Below are 14,752 nucleotides of genomic sequence, written 5' to 3' on the forward strand. Positions count from 1 at the left end.
TGTGCTGGCTGAGTTAAGCCAGACTATTTTGTACTTAAAAGGTTAGCAGGGCTGTTTTGTGAGTTTTGATCCATGCTTGCCAAATCAGCAGATGGTCCATGAATATGATTATATGCATCAATAAAAAGGAGTAATCTTTAACAAAATGTAAATTTGACTTAAGTCCAGGGTTTAACATACGCGGTGGACTTTAACCCAGTTTCCAGCCTGACAGTGGAGCACGATAAGCTAATGCACTTAAACGTTTGTTAACAGCAATCACTGCCGGTGCTCCACAGCGCTGCTCTTCAGGGATCAAAAACAGGAAGGTGCAACATCACAATCAGAATGTGCATGTTTGTGCAGAAAAACAACACCGATTCACTTTTCGAGTGCGCATCTAAACAGCTCAGCAATCGATACAATCGGAGCCTGGCTGCTTAACAAGAGCCTCTCTTGTGCTGTCATGCCTCTATCTATTATGCCTTTCATTGCTTTTTTTTTTTTTTTTAAAGATAAATCCTCGGACAACACCGAGTCGAGCTTCAATCACGGATCGACAACAATAACCCACACCATTAACAAACCCAGGCACAACAAAAAAACAACCGTTTTACTCTTAAAAAACAAAAAAACATAAAGTTCAAGTGCAAGTGGCTCGCAGAGAGAGATGGAGAGAAAAGTTTCAGCGCATCGTGGTGATCTTATTCTGAGTAACATAAAGCAAGCATCACTGTTACTGACCCCTCAATGGATCTACTTATCTGAGCCCGAGGCTTACACAGCACAGCACATCCTCACACAGACAAACAGAAGCACTTGTCTCCTGCATCCAAACGCACTCATGTCAACATGTCCGACAGGGCAGAATCGCCAGCTCGACTTACCAAGCCCCTCTTAGCCTTTGTTTTGCATCTCATAGTGACATCGGGGAGGAGACGGAGCAGAAGGATATCGAGGTGGGGTACAGGGTAGTCCAGAGCATCGCTGCTGAGAGAGTGTGTGTTTGTGTGTGTGTGTGTGTGTGTGCGCGCAGGGACACAGTGATATTCACCCGAAACGCTAAGCTTTTCTTTTTTTTTTAGCCTTTGTGTCATTCACTTAACAACCAATCTCATTAGCTGCCGGGCTACAATGGGCTGAATTATTTTCTGTGTAAATACACCACATGGTGATCCTCAAGGTAAGACCTCTGAAGGTCTTTTTAATCACATAAAAGATAGATTCACCCCAGAAGAAGAAGAAGAAATCAATGGGTAGGACAGACTGCTCCTAAAAAAGAATTGAATAAAACAGTAATTTGGAGTGATTCTAATTGAGAAATGAGATTTATATTCCTCGGGGTCTGTGGTGAAGAGTGTAAATGTCTAATTATGTGAGTGTAATTAATATAGCGTGGTGATATATACACTTTGACTTGATAATGATACTCTGAGCACATGTGGAATGGGTGATATAAGAAAGGACGCGCCCACTCAGCTTTTTAAAACATCTTAAAGGTGATATAATAGGTAATAAACACTGGTTTCAAAATCCTGTACACATATATTTAGCATTTTTAACAAATCTCTTGCTGCAGCGTTTGTTTGTGCAGAACCATGAATTCATGTAAAATGTTACTATTGTAAGCACTTGGAAGTCATGACAGCTGTCTATAAGCATCAGGGACGTGTCTATTGGCCAACTTGACCCTTGTTATAAAACAAAACAAATACAAAAAAAAGAATACTGCAGACTGGGACTGCCGAGCCGGGTCACTGGAGATTTTCCAGACAAACGCCGCACAGGGGAGGGGAGGGGAGGGGAGGAAGAATAAAAAGGACAGGCTCAGAATCTCATTTTAACAGACCGCACACAATCTGGGCTCCCACAGAACTATCTCTGCCTGACCGCTTTCTATTTATCCCTTATCAGTGTTTACCAACCGCTAGTTTTCTTTCATTCACACTGTGAGGCAGTTCTCTTACTATCAGTCAACAGCTGACACCGTGGAACAGCCTCAAAGGCAAGAGGAAGGGATCAAAACTAAACCAAAGCTGTTTAAACAATACAACAGAGGAAATAAATTCATAAATCCTAATTCTTCCCAACCCACAAGGGTATAAGCAGATCCTTTATAGTTAGGCCAACAAGCAAAACCACAGCCAATGAGGTACATTACAATCAAGGTGAATTCTGAAATATATTTTTAACACAAGAAAAGGCGGAATAAAATCCCATGTAATATTAATTGGGAACATTTCATAGTCTTGCCCTGTCAAGCAAATGTAACAATCTCCTAAAAGATTTGCGGGTTTTTCGTGTTTTATTTTATTTTGTTAACATTTTTTGATTATTTTACTGCAAAGTAGAACCAAGCTAGAAAATATGAATGCCATCTTAAAACACGAACATTTTATTAAGATTTTCAAAACGATTTATATGATAATCATTAAAATGTCTATTTTTAGAGTGACTGGTTGGGATCAGTCCACTTCTAAAGGAACAAGCAGAAAAAAACAAAGTCTCTATAATTTATAAAATGAGGATTACTTTTATCTAATTCTACTCTCTTATTATATATTATAATATTTAATTTATAATAGGATGAAATTTAATTGATGCAATATTACCAGTAATATTTCCATGTGATATATTTTCATTGTAACAAATTCCTATATTCCTATATTCTGAGCATATTTTCACAATTTAAACAATATTAGGGGCTACATGGACAGACTATTTAAAACATGTTCCTAAGAACTGAAGAGACAGGAATACATTTAAAATATATATATCCCGCTGTTGCTTTACATTTCTGTTCCCAGTAGGACACACAAACAGCACTGTTTTTCTGGAATACTGTTAAAAGTTAAGTAATTAATTACATTTATCCTTTCACCAGCTGCTCAACAGCAGATGGATCATTTCTGAGACCTTGTTGAATTAAATCCACATAATTCATTTTCCTGGATAAACTAACTGAAGTTTGAGCAGGGTAAAAAAACAACAACAGGTAACACAATATGCAACAGAGCGACATGTATGCTGGGCTTTTTTCGTTCGATTTTGTCTTCTACATCGTGTGCCACCGTCGGCAGTTGACTTGTAATTAAAACAAGCTGTTAGAAATCAAAAGCCACGGAAACGCAATAAAACGGACGAAGATATCAACCATTCTCCAAGTTCAGTGTGCTCCACAGCTGTGTGAATAAGTTTGTGTTCAGCAGCAGGTACCATGGACAGTTCCTGCAGGCGAACAGAGGTTACATTTATGTGTTGTGTAGCAACTAACATCCCTGTGCTTTGAAGCAGAGAGGAATAATGCCCCTTACTTATCGCTGCTTTACCACACATCCCTGCGACAGCCTGTGCTGCTTTTGTAATTAAAACAAGGAGCAGAGGTGTAACTTGGTAACCCCGCTCGCAGGTCCTGTATCTGTTACTTGCCAAACTTTTCAAAGGATTATCGAGACGTGACACAGTTACACAACGCTGTGTTATCTAATGTCTTTGTTGCTCTTTTTTTCCTTGTTAGTGGAGATGCGAGATGAAATAAGCTGATGGAGTTGTGATTTAAATGGAGGCTAACAGGCAGGATGACAACCGGCATTTTGATTTATTTTAACACTGACAATTTTCCAAGTAATTCAAAACCTAAAAATGATTTAACACCTTAATCACGGTGTCTAATGCCTCTGAAAGACATCGGAAATAGATAAAGCAGATGTTGTTGCTTTATATATATATATATTCTCTCACATAGACTCTATACTATATTGTTTATTTTCACATGTTCAAAAGAATAAGGAACAAAATCTAAAAAGACATTGAAGTTTCGACAATATCAGGACTGTAAATTCAACCGAGGCCTAAAATAAAAATCCTACCTTGTTGAACAACGATCAACAATAAGTTAGGTCATAAAGGAGATTCTGAGCCATTAGCGTGGCGCACGTTACTAGTAAATGATGAACTTTTCTAACCAGCATCCGTCCTCTTGAATCAATAGTCGCTCTGGAGACTGTCGAGTGCTTTAGTCCCTCTGAATCTGTTCAAAGCTCAGATTTACCAACGTAAAACGCAAAAGTTCACCCTGTAGACTGTGCTACTATCAGACTACATTTAGCATTAGCACATCCTTTTTCTTTTTTTTTTTTTTAAACGATTCCACTTCTACCACAGTTACAAGACAAATAATTACAGAGAATCAGAACAGGATGCACTGAGAACACCCACCGAGTTTATCACAAAAGCTGATTTGTAGACAATATTACTGTCACACGACAACGTTAGCATATAGTTGTCAAACTTTACCGGACTTACAATTCAAATTACAGCAAGCCCGAACAGGATGCAATACAAGACTTCAGCGACTGTTCAAATACGTTACTGGAACACAGAGTAAATGTTTAAGTGCATTAGCCTCAGTGGTCTTGTGTGTACAGCTGTCACTGTCAAAGCCACAGGCAACCTGACAATGCTTTGTCTCTGCACACAATACGAACATGTGCTCTTCTAAGACAAGCTTATACTGCACACAAACGCTGTGACTTTAATCTAGAGAGACCGTATCTCATGCTATCTGGATGATCAAAAATAGGTCATGCCTCTCAAATAACAGTTTGAGCCATTTAATCTCCTCTCAAACTGCCTGAAACCTGGACAGAAGCTGCGCTCGCTCCCCAGCTAAGATTTTAAGAACACCGATTTGTATCGAGCAAACTATGTTCATCACCAGTGCAATATTCTCCACACACAACCCCGACACAGTGGAAAACAATTGCCAGCACAATACTATTTCACATAATCTTGTAAAATCCACTGAACACAAGTTTAGCAGCTGAGTACATCTCAGTGGAAGTTTTCTAACGGTCCTGTTTTGATATTACAGCGTCTAACAGCCTGAGCTAGAAAGGCTCCTCGTTCACATACGCGATGCAGAGTATCGGAGATGATAAATGCTGACCAAACTGACAGTATCTTAAATTTAAAAAAGAACTTTGACACCAACCTAGTGCTGTGATCCAAAAAGTTAGATTGTCTCCCAGTCTCTTGATAGCTGAGCTGGTGCTGTGGCTTTGAAAGGTAGTCCCCAGGAATATGACATACTGTGCCTTTGACAGCCTCGAGATAAGCACCTGCGTTCGGGTCTCTTTTTACGTCACACCTCCCCATTCACAGCCCTTCAACATGATGCACATTTGCACATCAACAGCCACCAACCCCCCCCCCCCCCCCTCCTTGCTCTACTCCCACATCCGCAAAACACACAAACAGGCACACAAGAAGGCAGATGCGCGCACTAGCCTCCACTCATGCGCGCGCACACTTGCACAGACACCACAGATTTGTGTGCGCTTAGCGAGGATGCAACACACATGCAGGCAAATAAACACACGCACACACACACACACACACTCGCAGGTGATTTATTCCTTTTTTTCAGCTCCCTTCTTCCAGCTTTATTTGTATATATGTATCGATCCTTATTCACAGAAAAACAAAAAACTTTCTCTTGCTTTGTCAGAAGACCGGGGCATATGCCCTCCCGAGCTCCTCATACATCACTCATCATGCAAATGAGAGGGAATGTCACTCCTCAGCAGCAGATGGCCAGGGATGATAACAATGGCTCAACAGACCAGTTTCAATGTCTGCGACTTTATCGCTACGGCAACAACAAAAATAGACGATATGAAATCCTTGTCTGTTAATTTGATTTGTCCCCCCCCCCCCTTTTTTAATGTTTGTACCTGTCAGTCTGTTTCATTTCTCCTGGACCATTTGAATGTAAAAGCTTTGTCCGGGGTTCTCTGTGACAAGACGTCTGGCTGTCGGTAAAAGGCAGAGACCTGGAAATGATTTTGGGTGACTACGGAAGGCTGCTGCCGAGCAGTTATTCAAGTAATTAGGTGTAATTCCTCCCTGAAGGCCATGTTAGCCTCCTGAGTTAGCTCATGCGTTCGACAGGCCTGGATAGAGACGGGGAAGAATAAAAGAAGAAAAGGGGCCCCGAGAAATTACAAATGCAGCTTTTCAAACCCCCCCCCCACAGCCAAAGTGATGTCACCCCTGCGTCCTGCTGACTCCTGTTCATACAAGCCCCCATAGCAGAGAGTAAACAGTGGAAGCGTTTAGCAAACAGGGCCAGATTACAATGACAAAGGCAACCACACTTCTGGGTGGAGCCTGGGGCGAGAGGGGGGGGGGGCAAAAGAGGGGGGAGGGGGGGGGGGCTCAGGATTTAAAATAAGTGATACCCATGAGGGGGGAGGGCCCCTCAAGATCCTAGCGTAGCTCTTCCACAGCTGATGGTAGGGGCCACCCAAACATGCTTATCTGTAGGTGATGTCCCCCCCGGTCCCCGGGGACTGACGTGTGAACACAATATGTAATAATAATGTATTTTCAGCTCTTTTTTTTTTCTGTGATTTGTGCCTTTTGGTTATGCAAGGCTGGGGACTTGAGGATGGAGAATATCATTACTTAAGGTTTGGCAGTTGATCATCACCTTGTTTAATGCCTCATTTGAAAGTCTAATTCCTAACTGTCTTCAAGAGCCAATTCATGATACACTGCGAAAGAGACGTACAAAGAGAGTCCTGCTCGGTTTTCCCCTCTTTTTTTTCACCATTTGTGCCTGATAATCGTATGAAAGTAAAGAATCATCTATCTAGGCATCTCATCAAATAACATGTTCTTTGTTTGCTTATGCCGGCAATCTCGCTGCGAGGACACAACAAGCTTGTTCTAGGGATGATTATTTCATGTCCTGAACTAGACATCAGTCTTGCTGGAAGAAAACACACACACACAAAAAGAATCAAGTCATGTAAAGCAATCAGCAACATATTGAGGACTACACTGCACCGCCATTACAAAATGTAACATTTTCTTTTGGACCTAACATCTGTTTAATCTAAAAAAAAAGAAAAGAGAGAGAGAGGGACCTCATTCAGAACAGGCATCGAACACAAACTAGTGTTTTGTCAAGCTATTTCATCAACTGGAAATGTGGGCATAACTGGAGAGAGCTGATGGAGAAATGAAAGAGGAGTGGGTTGGACAAAATTACATGTCAAACAAGGGTTCACATTTAAAAAGTCCTGCTCATGTTTGTAGAAAGTGTTTGATTGCATTTAGAAAGGTATTACAATGGGTCACATCTGTGTCTAAAAGCTTTTTGCATTCTGCTGCAAATTACGTAAGCAAAGCGAAGGGTCACAGCACCCCGTTGTTTGGAGCACTATACCTTCCTCCTGTGAAACCTACACAAATATGTTTAACTGAATTCTTCTAATGCACTGCGAGATCAAAATGTCAGCAGTAAAACTTCAACAAACCCCCTCACTCAACACCCCGCCCCGTCATTTCGACAAAAGCGAAGCGGCTAATTTCGCATGGCAGCCCTGAACACCCAAACAACAATGCATATTCACACTGTGCCATTGAATGTGATGGATGTGTAAAAAAAATCTATATTAAACTGTGGTTAATTTCAGCTATAATGGTTTAAGCTTGGTCTGAAATGACACAAATGCTTCTTGGTGGTACTGAAACCTCATTGTGCAACCACTTGATGCCGCTTGTTCATCACACAAAGTCACATGAAAGGACGGAATCAAATGTTTAAAAAAAAAAGAAGTGTATTTGCATATGCAAATACGAGGAAGCAAACATAAGTACATGTTGTTGATATGGCTCCAGGATGTAGAACTATCTTTATGTTAATGTCAGCAGACAGGGAATATTCTTTTGACAATACAGTACATTTTTCATGGGGATCATTATCTACACTGCATGTCCCTGTGTCTCAGTCAAAAGAAATGATTCGATTACTTCCCAGCAATCCCCTGTGGGGCGATTTGTGTGTGACCGTGGGCAACCTTACAATATGTTCATCCACTGTCCTTTGAAGACACTTCAATGACATTTCAAATGTTTTATGGCCAAATATAGGATGTCTTCTATCTCTGCCTTGAACTGACTCCTTTTTGGATCCAGGGCTCTGTTATATTTGAGTTTGTCATCCAAATTCGCTGAATGTTCCTCTCGCAGGGTATAACATACTTGGGTAGTCCTCAGAAACTAATAGAATTACTAAGTGGCCAAAGATACAGTTTTAGTAGATGTGACAAGTGACCAAAACATGGACTTCTGTGTGTCACAATCACAATTGAGGCTGTATGTTGCGTGCATGGTGTTAAAAGTCTACCGTACTTCCAAATTCCTAAATTCACGTGATTCCAGAAGAATTGTTGATTCAAAGATTTTAATTGTTGCAAGTATAATTGCAGCTCGAAATGATTCACTTTATCAGTACCAATGAAAAGCATCAGTCAGCAGTGGTCACTACAACAAACTGGCCAAATCTATAATTCTGTGGTGTAAAAAAAATCAGAATAAGGCTGTAAATTGTGTGCATGGAAATAAAGGTTCACCCGTAATTCTTAAAACCATGTGGATCCAGAAAAATATTGATTCAATCTATACTCTTTCTATTACTGCGTGTTCGAATGATCCAGTAGCAACTAAAAGCCATTAGTGGTCACTGCTGGTTCCTTACTTTTACTGCCCTCACATGAGAGCATCTGATTGCTTACATCTAAGAAATCAATGCATGACTGGTCAGTTGATTTCTGGCTTTTGTAGTTCAGAGGCCGTGGACTCATTGTGTTGTGTCATTGAGAGGTTAGGTCCAGATCTGGGCGTCTCTAGGGGTCCCTGCCCATCTTTTCTACTCAGGCGGGCAGACAATGAAGCAGACACGCCTACAATTGGCCAGATAAGAGCTTGGATGTTCAGCCAAAAAAAACAGCTTCTAAACAATGGTAACAGGTGTGTAAAATGCGTGCTTTGATAATGACCTTGGTGGCCGTAATAGCATGTCTAGACACAACTAACAGGAGGCATTTCTGTCTGGTCTCACAAGTCCCGTGGGTGCTCGATAGCAAGATGCTGAGGCGCAGATATTTGGTTGGTCAGTCATTAAAACTAAAAGACTAAAATGTTGTTGTTGTTTTTACCATGACATGCATGAGAAGCATCAGAAAAGTTAAGTCTGCCACTCAACAGGATTTGTTTCCCTCCCCCCGTCTTTAAAATATTTGTTGGGTAGTTTGCATAATATGCTAAAATCATCTTGAGTATTCAGAGATATGCACTTGAATAAATAGGAGAGAGAAAAAAACCTCCATTAATGTGGATGGCTTGCAATTTTTGATTGCACCAGACACAGGAAGCTTGCTGACATGAACTAAAAATGCAAATGTCTTCCCAGCAAAACAAAGAAATTGATTATGAAGTTAGTTTCTTCAGCACAAGTAGCTGGCTTTGAGTGATTAATGGGGGTGGGTCATTGATTTCCTTTTGTTTAGATCTTGGTTAACTTTCTGGAGACACAATTATAATTTGTTTCCAAACAATAAATCCAATCTAGCTTGAGCAAATTAAATTTCCCTATGGCCTCTTCTGTCATTTTACATCTGAAATGGATTGTTATCAAAAGGCATGGCATGTAAATGTCTGCCTTTTTTTTTGTTTACATTCGTTACGTCTCTGATTGGATATTGTTTCTCTGAGTGTATTAGAAGGTGAGCACCGCCTCAGAGTGAAAAGAGCTGTTTACAGACTTGTCAGCCACGGAGCCAAGGGTTAATCTTCAATCGGCGTATGTCATACATGTTCATCAACATGTATGATGAGCCATCTATCTGCTGTCTACTGAGAAATACCGTCGACATTGTCTGAAACATGACAAAATATTGTGTATTTGTTGAATGAGCGCTCATTGTATATTTCGACACCAGCTTTGCTGAAGGTTGGTGAAATGTTTCTGGGTTATCGGCACAATGTACTTTATATTTCTGTATATTTGCAAGTCAAATTGCAGTGTTACAGACTACTTTTATTGAAAGGCTTTTTTTCCCCCCACATCCTTCAGCTTTACAACTTTGAAAACTTGCACAGATCCAGACATTTATACTTCCTGATTTCTCGCATCATCTCTCCAAGATAGTGATAATACGATTTCTGTGTTTTTCGCTGTTGAGAAACAAACTGGATTATGAACAGATCACTACATAAACAGCTTTCTAAAAGGAGGCAGCTATTTTAAAAAGGGCTGAAGAAATGCAAAGAGGGATTTAAATTTTAATTTGAATTTATTCCAGCAAGTGAAAGGTTCTTTTGAGAGGGGATTTCGGCAAAGATGATGGTATTTAAAAGTGATAAACAAGCATCTAAACCTCCAGTGGAAAACAGTCATTTTGCTCCTTTCTAGTGTCGGGGAGGAATTGGGCTTGCTATGGTCACATCCAAAAAAAATAAGAATAAGTAATAGTAGTAATTAAAATGTAAATAAGCAATATCCATGGAGATATTTCAACTGATTCCTGTCATAAATAGTGTAATTAACATTTTGCCTTGACACACCTTGTGACTCTGGACGTATAGCTATATGTCCTCAGGTGCAAATTCATGTTCTCTGTGTACTTGGCAGAGCGTACTTTATACTGTATATGGGTGCTTAAAAAAAAAAGCTTTCACACTTATCACATGCAATTTAAATCCTGTGCCTCGACAGTGGGGACGAACACCAGGCTAAGTTCAAAATGAAATGCCTTACACATTCGGACTTGTGCTAATTAAGGACTGCTGTTGTGCGGCTTGAGACGGTATCTGTAGAATCTAGTGAATTTAGTGATTCACTCTGGGTAGTCACATGTCACATTTATGTGACAAAAGGATGACTAACCAAGGCTGTCATCTATTGCATTTACAATACATGGATTATAATGATGTGACTGGATTTCAAATGTTTCTATTCTCCCGTGGATGACCACTAAACTTAAGCAGAGGAACCTATGCCACACAAGAAAAACAAAGAGTTGCATCATTTTGTTGAACGGTTAATCCGATCATGGACAGTGTTTGTGCATTTGCTATCTTCGGAAAATGCCAGCAAAGGCGCTAAGTAAACCTATTTTACAAGACTCCCTCACAAGGATGCAGTGCCAGTATCGGGATAAAATTTCACACAGCGGCACAGCGCAGTCACATAACCTAAGCAGGCTTAGGAAAATGGAGCACTATAAAGTATTGCACTTTCTTCCCGTATGTTTCCTGCAGCAAACCTAAAATGCTCGGATGACTGATGTGAGTTTGAGCATGAAAGCCAAAGTGAACTAATGGCTGAATAGCATGTAGATACTGTTGCTAATGCTCTGAGTTGTTTCAAATGGTAGATTATGGAAGTGTGCACCTGGCATTCTGCAGGCTAGCCTGGCAACACTCCTCCCTTATAATTATAATGAACACACAGTAATTCAGGGTTGAGGCTGAAATACGAATGATGTCCTCTGAGACAGCTTGTTTTAATGGTTATGCAGAAGAGTTCCTAGAAGTGCAGATGGCAGATGCAATGCCTTTTAAGCTATTTACAGATCGCACACTACAAGGTATGGAAAGACCCACAGTGTGAGGCCATATTGCTCTTTTGTGCTCCTGGATTAGACATTAGACTGGCTCACAAACTAATGAAAGATATATTTTGAAGCATGTTTAGTGCAATATTGATAGTCCATTATACTAACAAGTTAGATAGCCGTGTAGGAAAGAGAGACAATTGCACTATAAGGACTGCACGGCCTGTTTCATCTAAATACCCCACTGTTCTTACTTTGTCCACATAGGGGTGCATTTGCTCAGGACTTGGGCACACGTGTAGTCTTTCATTACAGATTGTCAGACGCCTAATTTCAGTATTCTGAGGATAGAAATCTATAAAATACTGTGGGCCACATTTTACACCACACTATATAAGATAAGAGCCAACATGGAGAGACATATTTGTTGGAGCATATTGCTTTGCTGCACGTAAACACTGAACCACCTCCTCCGGGAATCCACAGTGATGTCAACGTATATGCTTTAAATGTAATCAACAAAACACGTCTCGTAATTGTCATTTCAACAACACAAAATGTTGTTTTGTAAAAGCTAAATGTGTGCCTGTTTGTACAGCAATATATTCCACTCGTGTAAAATCTTCCTTTACATCCAGCAGAGTGAATATATCTCGATCCCTGGCACAGTCCCAAGCCGGGATGAAAGAGTGCGGAGCCTTTTGAATTAGACCACGACTGTGATACAAGAGCAGGTATTGAAACAACAAAAATGTTAACTCCAAGAAAAAGTTTTGCCGCATTAAAGTCACATAGGAGCCACATTAGCATGTGAAAAGAATAAACAGAGGCATTCTCAGTTACACACTCCACCTGGCTGCTAACCAACGTCCTTGTCAGAAGTCCACCCACCGCACTGGCTAACACTGAAAGACCTCCTGGGGACCGCAGTGACCATTCACTCGCTTCTCTCTTTTTCCCATGCACCTGTGACTGTTTTTGTGTTTGCTATTTTTTGCTTTGTCTTTTTCTGGCAACACTGTATCATCGGAGACACACTTTGCCTCAAAAGGAATTCTCCTGCCCAACAATGTGGTTTGTTTGTTCACCGGATATGGCAGGCCAGAGAGTCAAATGGAGAGGAAAAAAATAAATGAAGAAAATAGTCACCACAGTAATAATTAAAATTGCCACAAGACAAATAAGCGGGGAGACACAGCAGCATGAATGGACTTCAAATAAGAAGATACGGTACTTTTACCAACTGGTTTCTTGCCGAGTTGGGGGGCTTCACAGGTGCAGTTGGACAGGCTCTCCTCCTTACTCTCCTCGGACGGCTCATCCGGCTTCTCCATGGTCCTGGACCTTAGAGAGCTGCTTTCCCATTTTCCAAAGGACTTTGCCACAATCGCTTTGTCCGCTCCTTTCATTGTTTTCTGTAAAACACATTTACAGCATGACTTCCCAGGTTTATCCCTCTTGTGAGCCATCTGCCCCCTTTTTTGGCTCTCAATAAACCTGGGCTCATCTTTCCCAAACCCAAAGTAAGAGAGAATTAGGGCATTGTGTGCATATGCATTCTCTTAAGCATTCCAGAAAATGTCCTGATTGCCCTGGCATCTTTTTTAGAGAGCGTTTGGACATTGTTTTCCTCCTGACATTTTGCAATCCTGTATGGAGAGAGGGGTACTGATTGAAACAGTGTAAAACAATACTTTGCAAAGTGCCCACGCAGTAAACAGGAGATGGAAACAGGGAAAAAACAAACACGTTTTCACATTTAATCCAACTTAAAGGAAATAAAAATAGCACATTATGCCCTAATTGAGTGCTGTACAGTCCGCAAATACTATTACAAGGCCGATCAGGATTAGCAGTGGAACATACCTAGTTATCTATTTCTGAGTGCCAAGACTGCTAGCAGTGGGCAACTAAATTTCAAAAGCTGGCAAATCCAGTTGTCTCCTAAATACAGAAAGTACTTAAATCCAGAGCTAACAGAAGAAAAAGACGGATAAAGGGTGCTCTGCATATCACCGAAAAGCTTGTGCACTTTTCAGAATCACTGGCTAGGTTAAACAAATATGCTAAGTAGAGATCAAAACAATCCTTTGATCTGCAGCCTAGTTTCCAGAGGAATGGCTTGGCTGTTGTTGTAAATAACTTGTATAAATCTATATACCATTTGCCTTCAGGTAATATCAAAAGTGCCAGGGATTCGCAGGCAAATACCTTGTGGTTAGGAAATAGATCAGATAAAAGCATATAAATATTTCAGCAACACTGCACTCTGTCATTTCGTGTATTATAGCTGAGCTTTTAACCCCGTATGCGAGTTTAGTTCTACAGCAGAAACATGAATGAGGAATATTTGATAGCAGAATTACATTCTACCCCTTTCTATTTTGTAGTTGGTGGGGGGGAAAAAAGTGTTCCTACCTCCAGCGCGCCATTCAGGTCAAACACGGTGTAAAACATTGCGCTAAACTTCATACAAAAGAGGCTTGAAGAATCAGAATGCAGAAGCTATGCAACTTGCTGACTAACTTTGCCCTCTGTTTTGATCGAGCGCACAAAGAAAAACGCTGTCCATTCAAAACAGACAGCATAACTCTTTTCAGAGAGGGGGGACCGTGAACAAACGAGGCCATGTCCTGAGCTGCAGTCAGTTTCCCGTCAGGCCTGCACAGTGCACGGTGAGGGCCGCAGGGACTGGGACTGGCTGACACCACACTCACGGGCAACAGAACAACTTTTGTGCACACTATCCTCCTCTGGATGTGTTTTTTTCTCTCCCTCTCTACCCAAATTGGACAAGTGTGTGCTTTTTGGTTCAGAGCTTGCTTTACCTCTGCCCCTTTGGTCGTAATTCATAAACCTGTTGGCAAATTTGATAAGCTCTGCAAACTAATTTGATAGCAATATGATACTCTTTATGGTAAAACAAAATGCTCTTTTAAGCCTTTTATATCACAACCCCGGTCATATTGTGCTCCGATTTAACAATATTTAATGTCAAAATTCAATCATCTTTTCCTCTTGTAAAACAAAATATGATGTGCGCTTAAATAAGCGAATGCCAACCAATCCTAACCACTAATATCATGACATCCATCAATCAATCTGCAACTTTTAACGATAAGGGAGGTGTGTGTGTGTGTGTGGAGCCACAGTCCTCTGTCGTTCCCTATGGCTAAATTCTAAGCCCGCCCACTTGTTAGCGATCCAATCAAATGCAAAGGCTTTGATTCAAATCCCACTTGTAACTGGGCACCGCTGAAATATTCAGTTTCACTGGGAAATACTCACACTAGCTAAAGACATGAAACAGTATTATTACCATTAAAACATAGCACAGAGCAAACCAAACACTTAGAATTAGCTAC

The 14,752-nt window shown here is 40.7% G+C and overlaps 1 protein-coding gene across 1 annotated transcript in view; it reads right to left on the reverse strand.

Moving 5' to 3' along the window:
- st18 (ST18 C2H2C-type zinc finger transcription factor) overlaps positions 1–13,859 on the reverse strand; it is a gene marked incomplete at both ends in the record, with an annotated part of 38,301 nt that extends 24,442 nt beyond the window's left edge. Inside the window, 2 exons of the mRNA XM_079284520.1 lie at positions 12,628–12,802; positions 13,806–13,859. Coding sequence (XP_079140646.1) covers positions 12,628–12,802; positions 13,806–13,859 — 229 coding nt within the window. The remainder of the gene's footprint in view (positions 1–12,627; positions 12,803–13,805) is intronic.
- Between the last annotated feature and the right edge of the window lie 893 nt (positions 13,860–14,752).

This window comes from Melanostigma gelatinosum, assembly GCF_949748355.1.
Source record: "Melanostigma gelatinosum genome assembly, chromosome: 15".
Classification (NCBI taxonomy): domain Eukaryota; kingdom Metazoa; phylum Chordata; class Actinopteri; order Perciformes; family Zoarcidae; genus Melanostigma; species Melanostigma gelatinosum.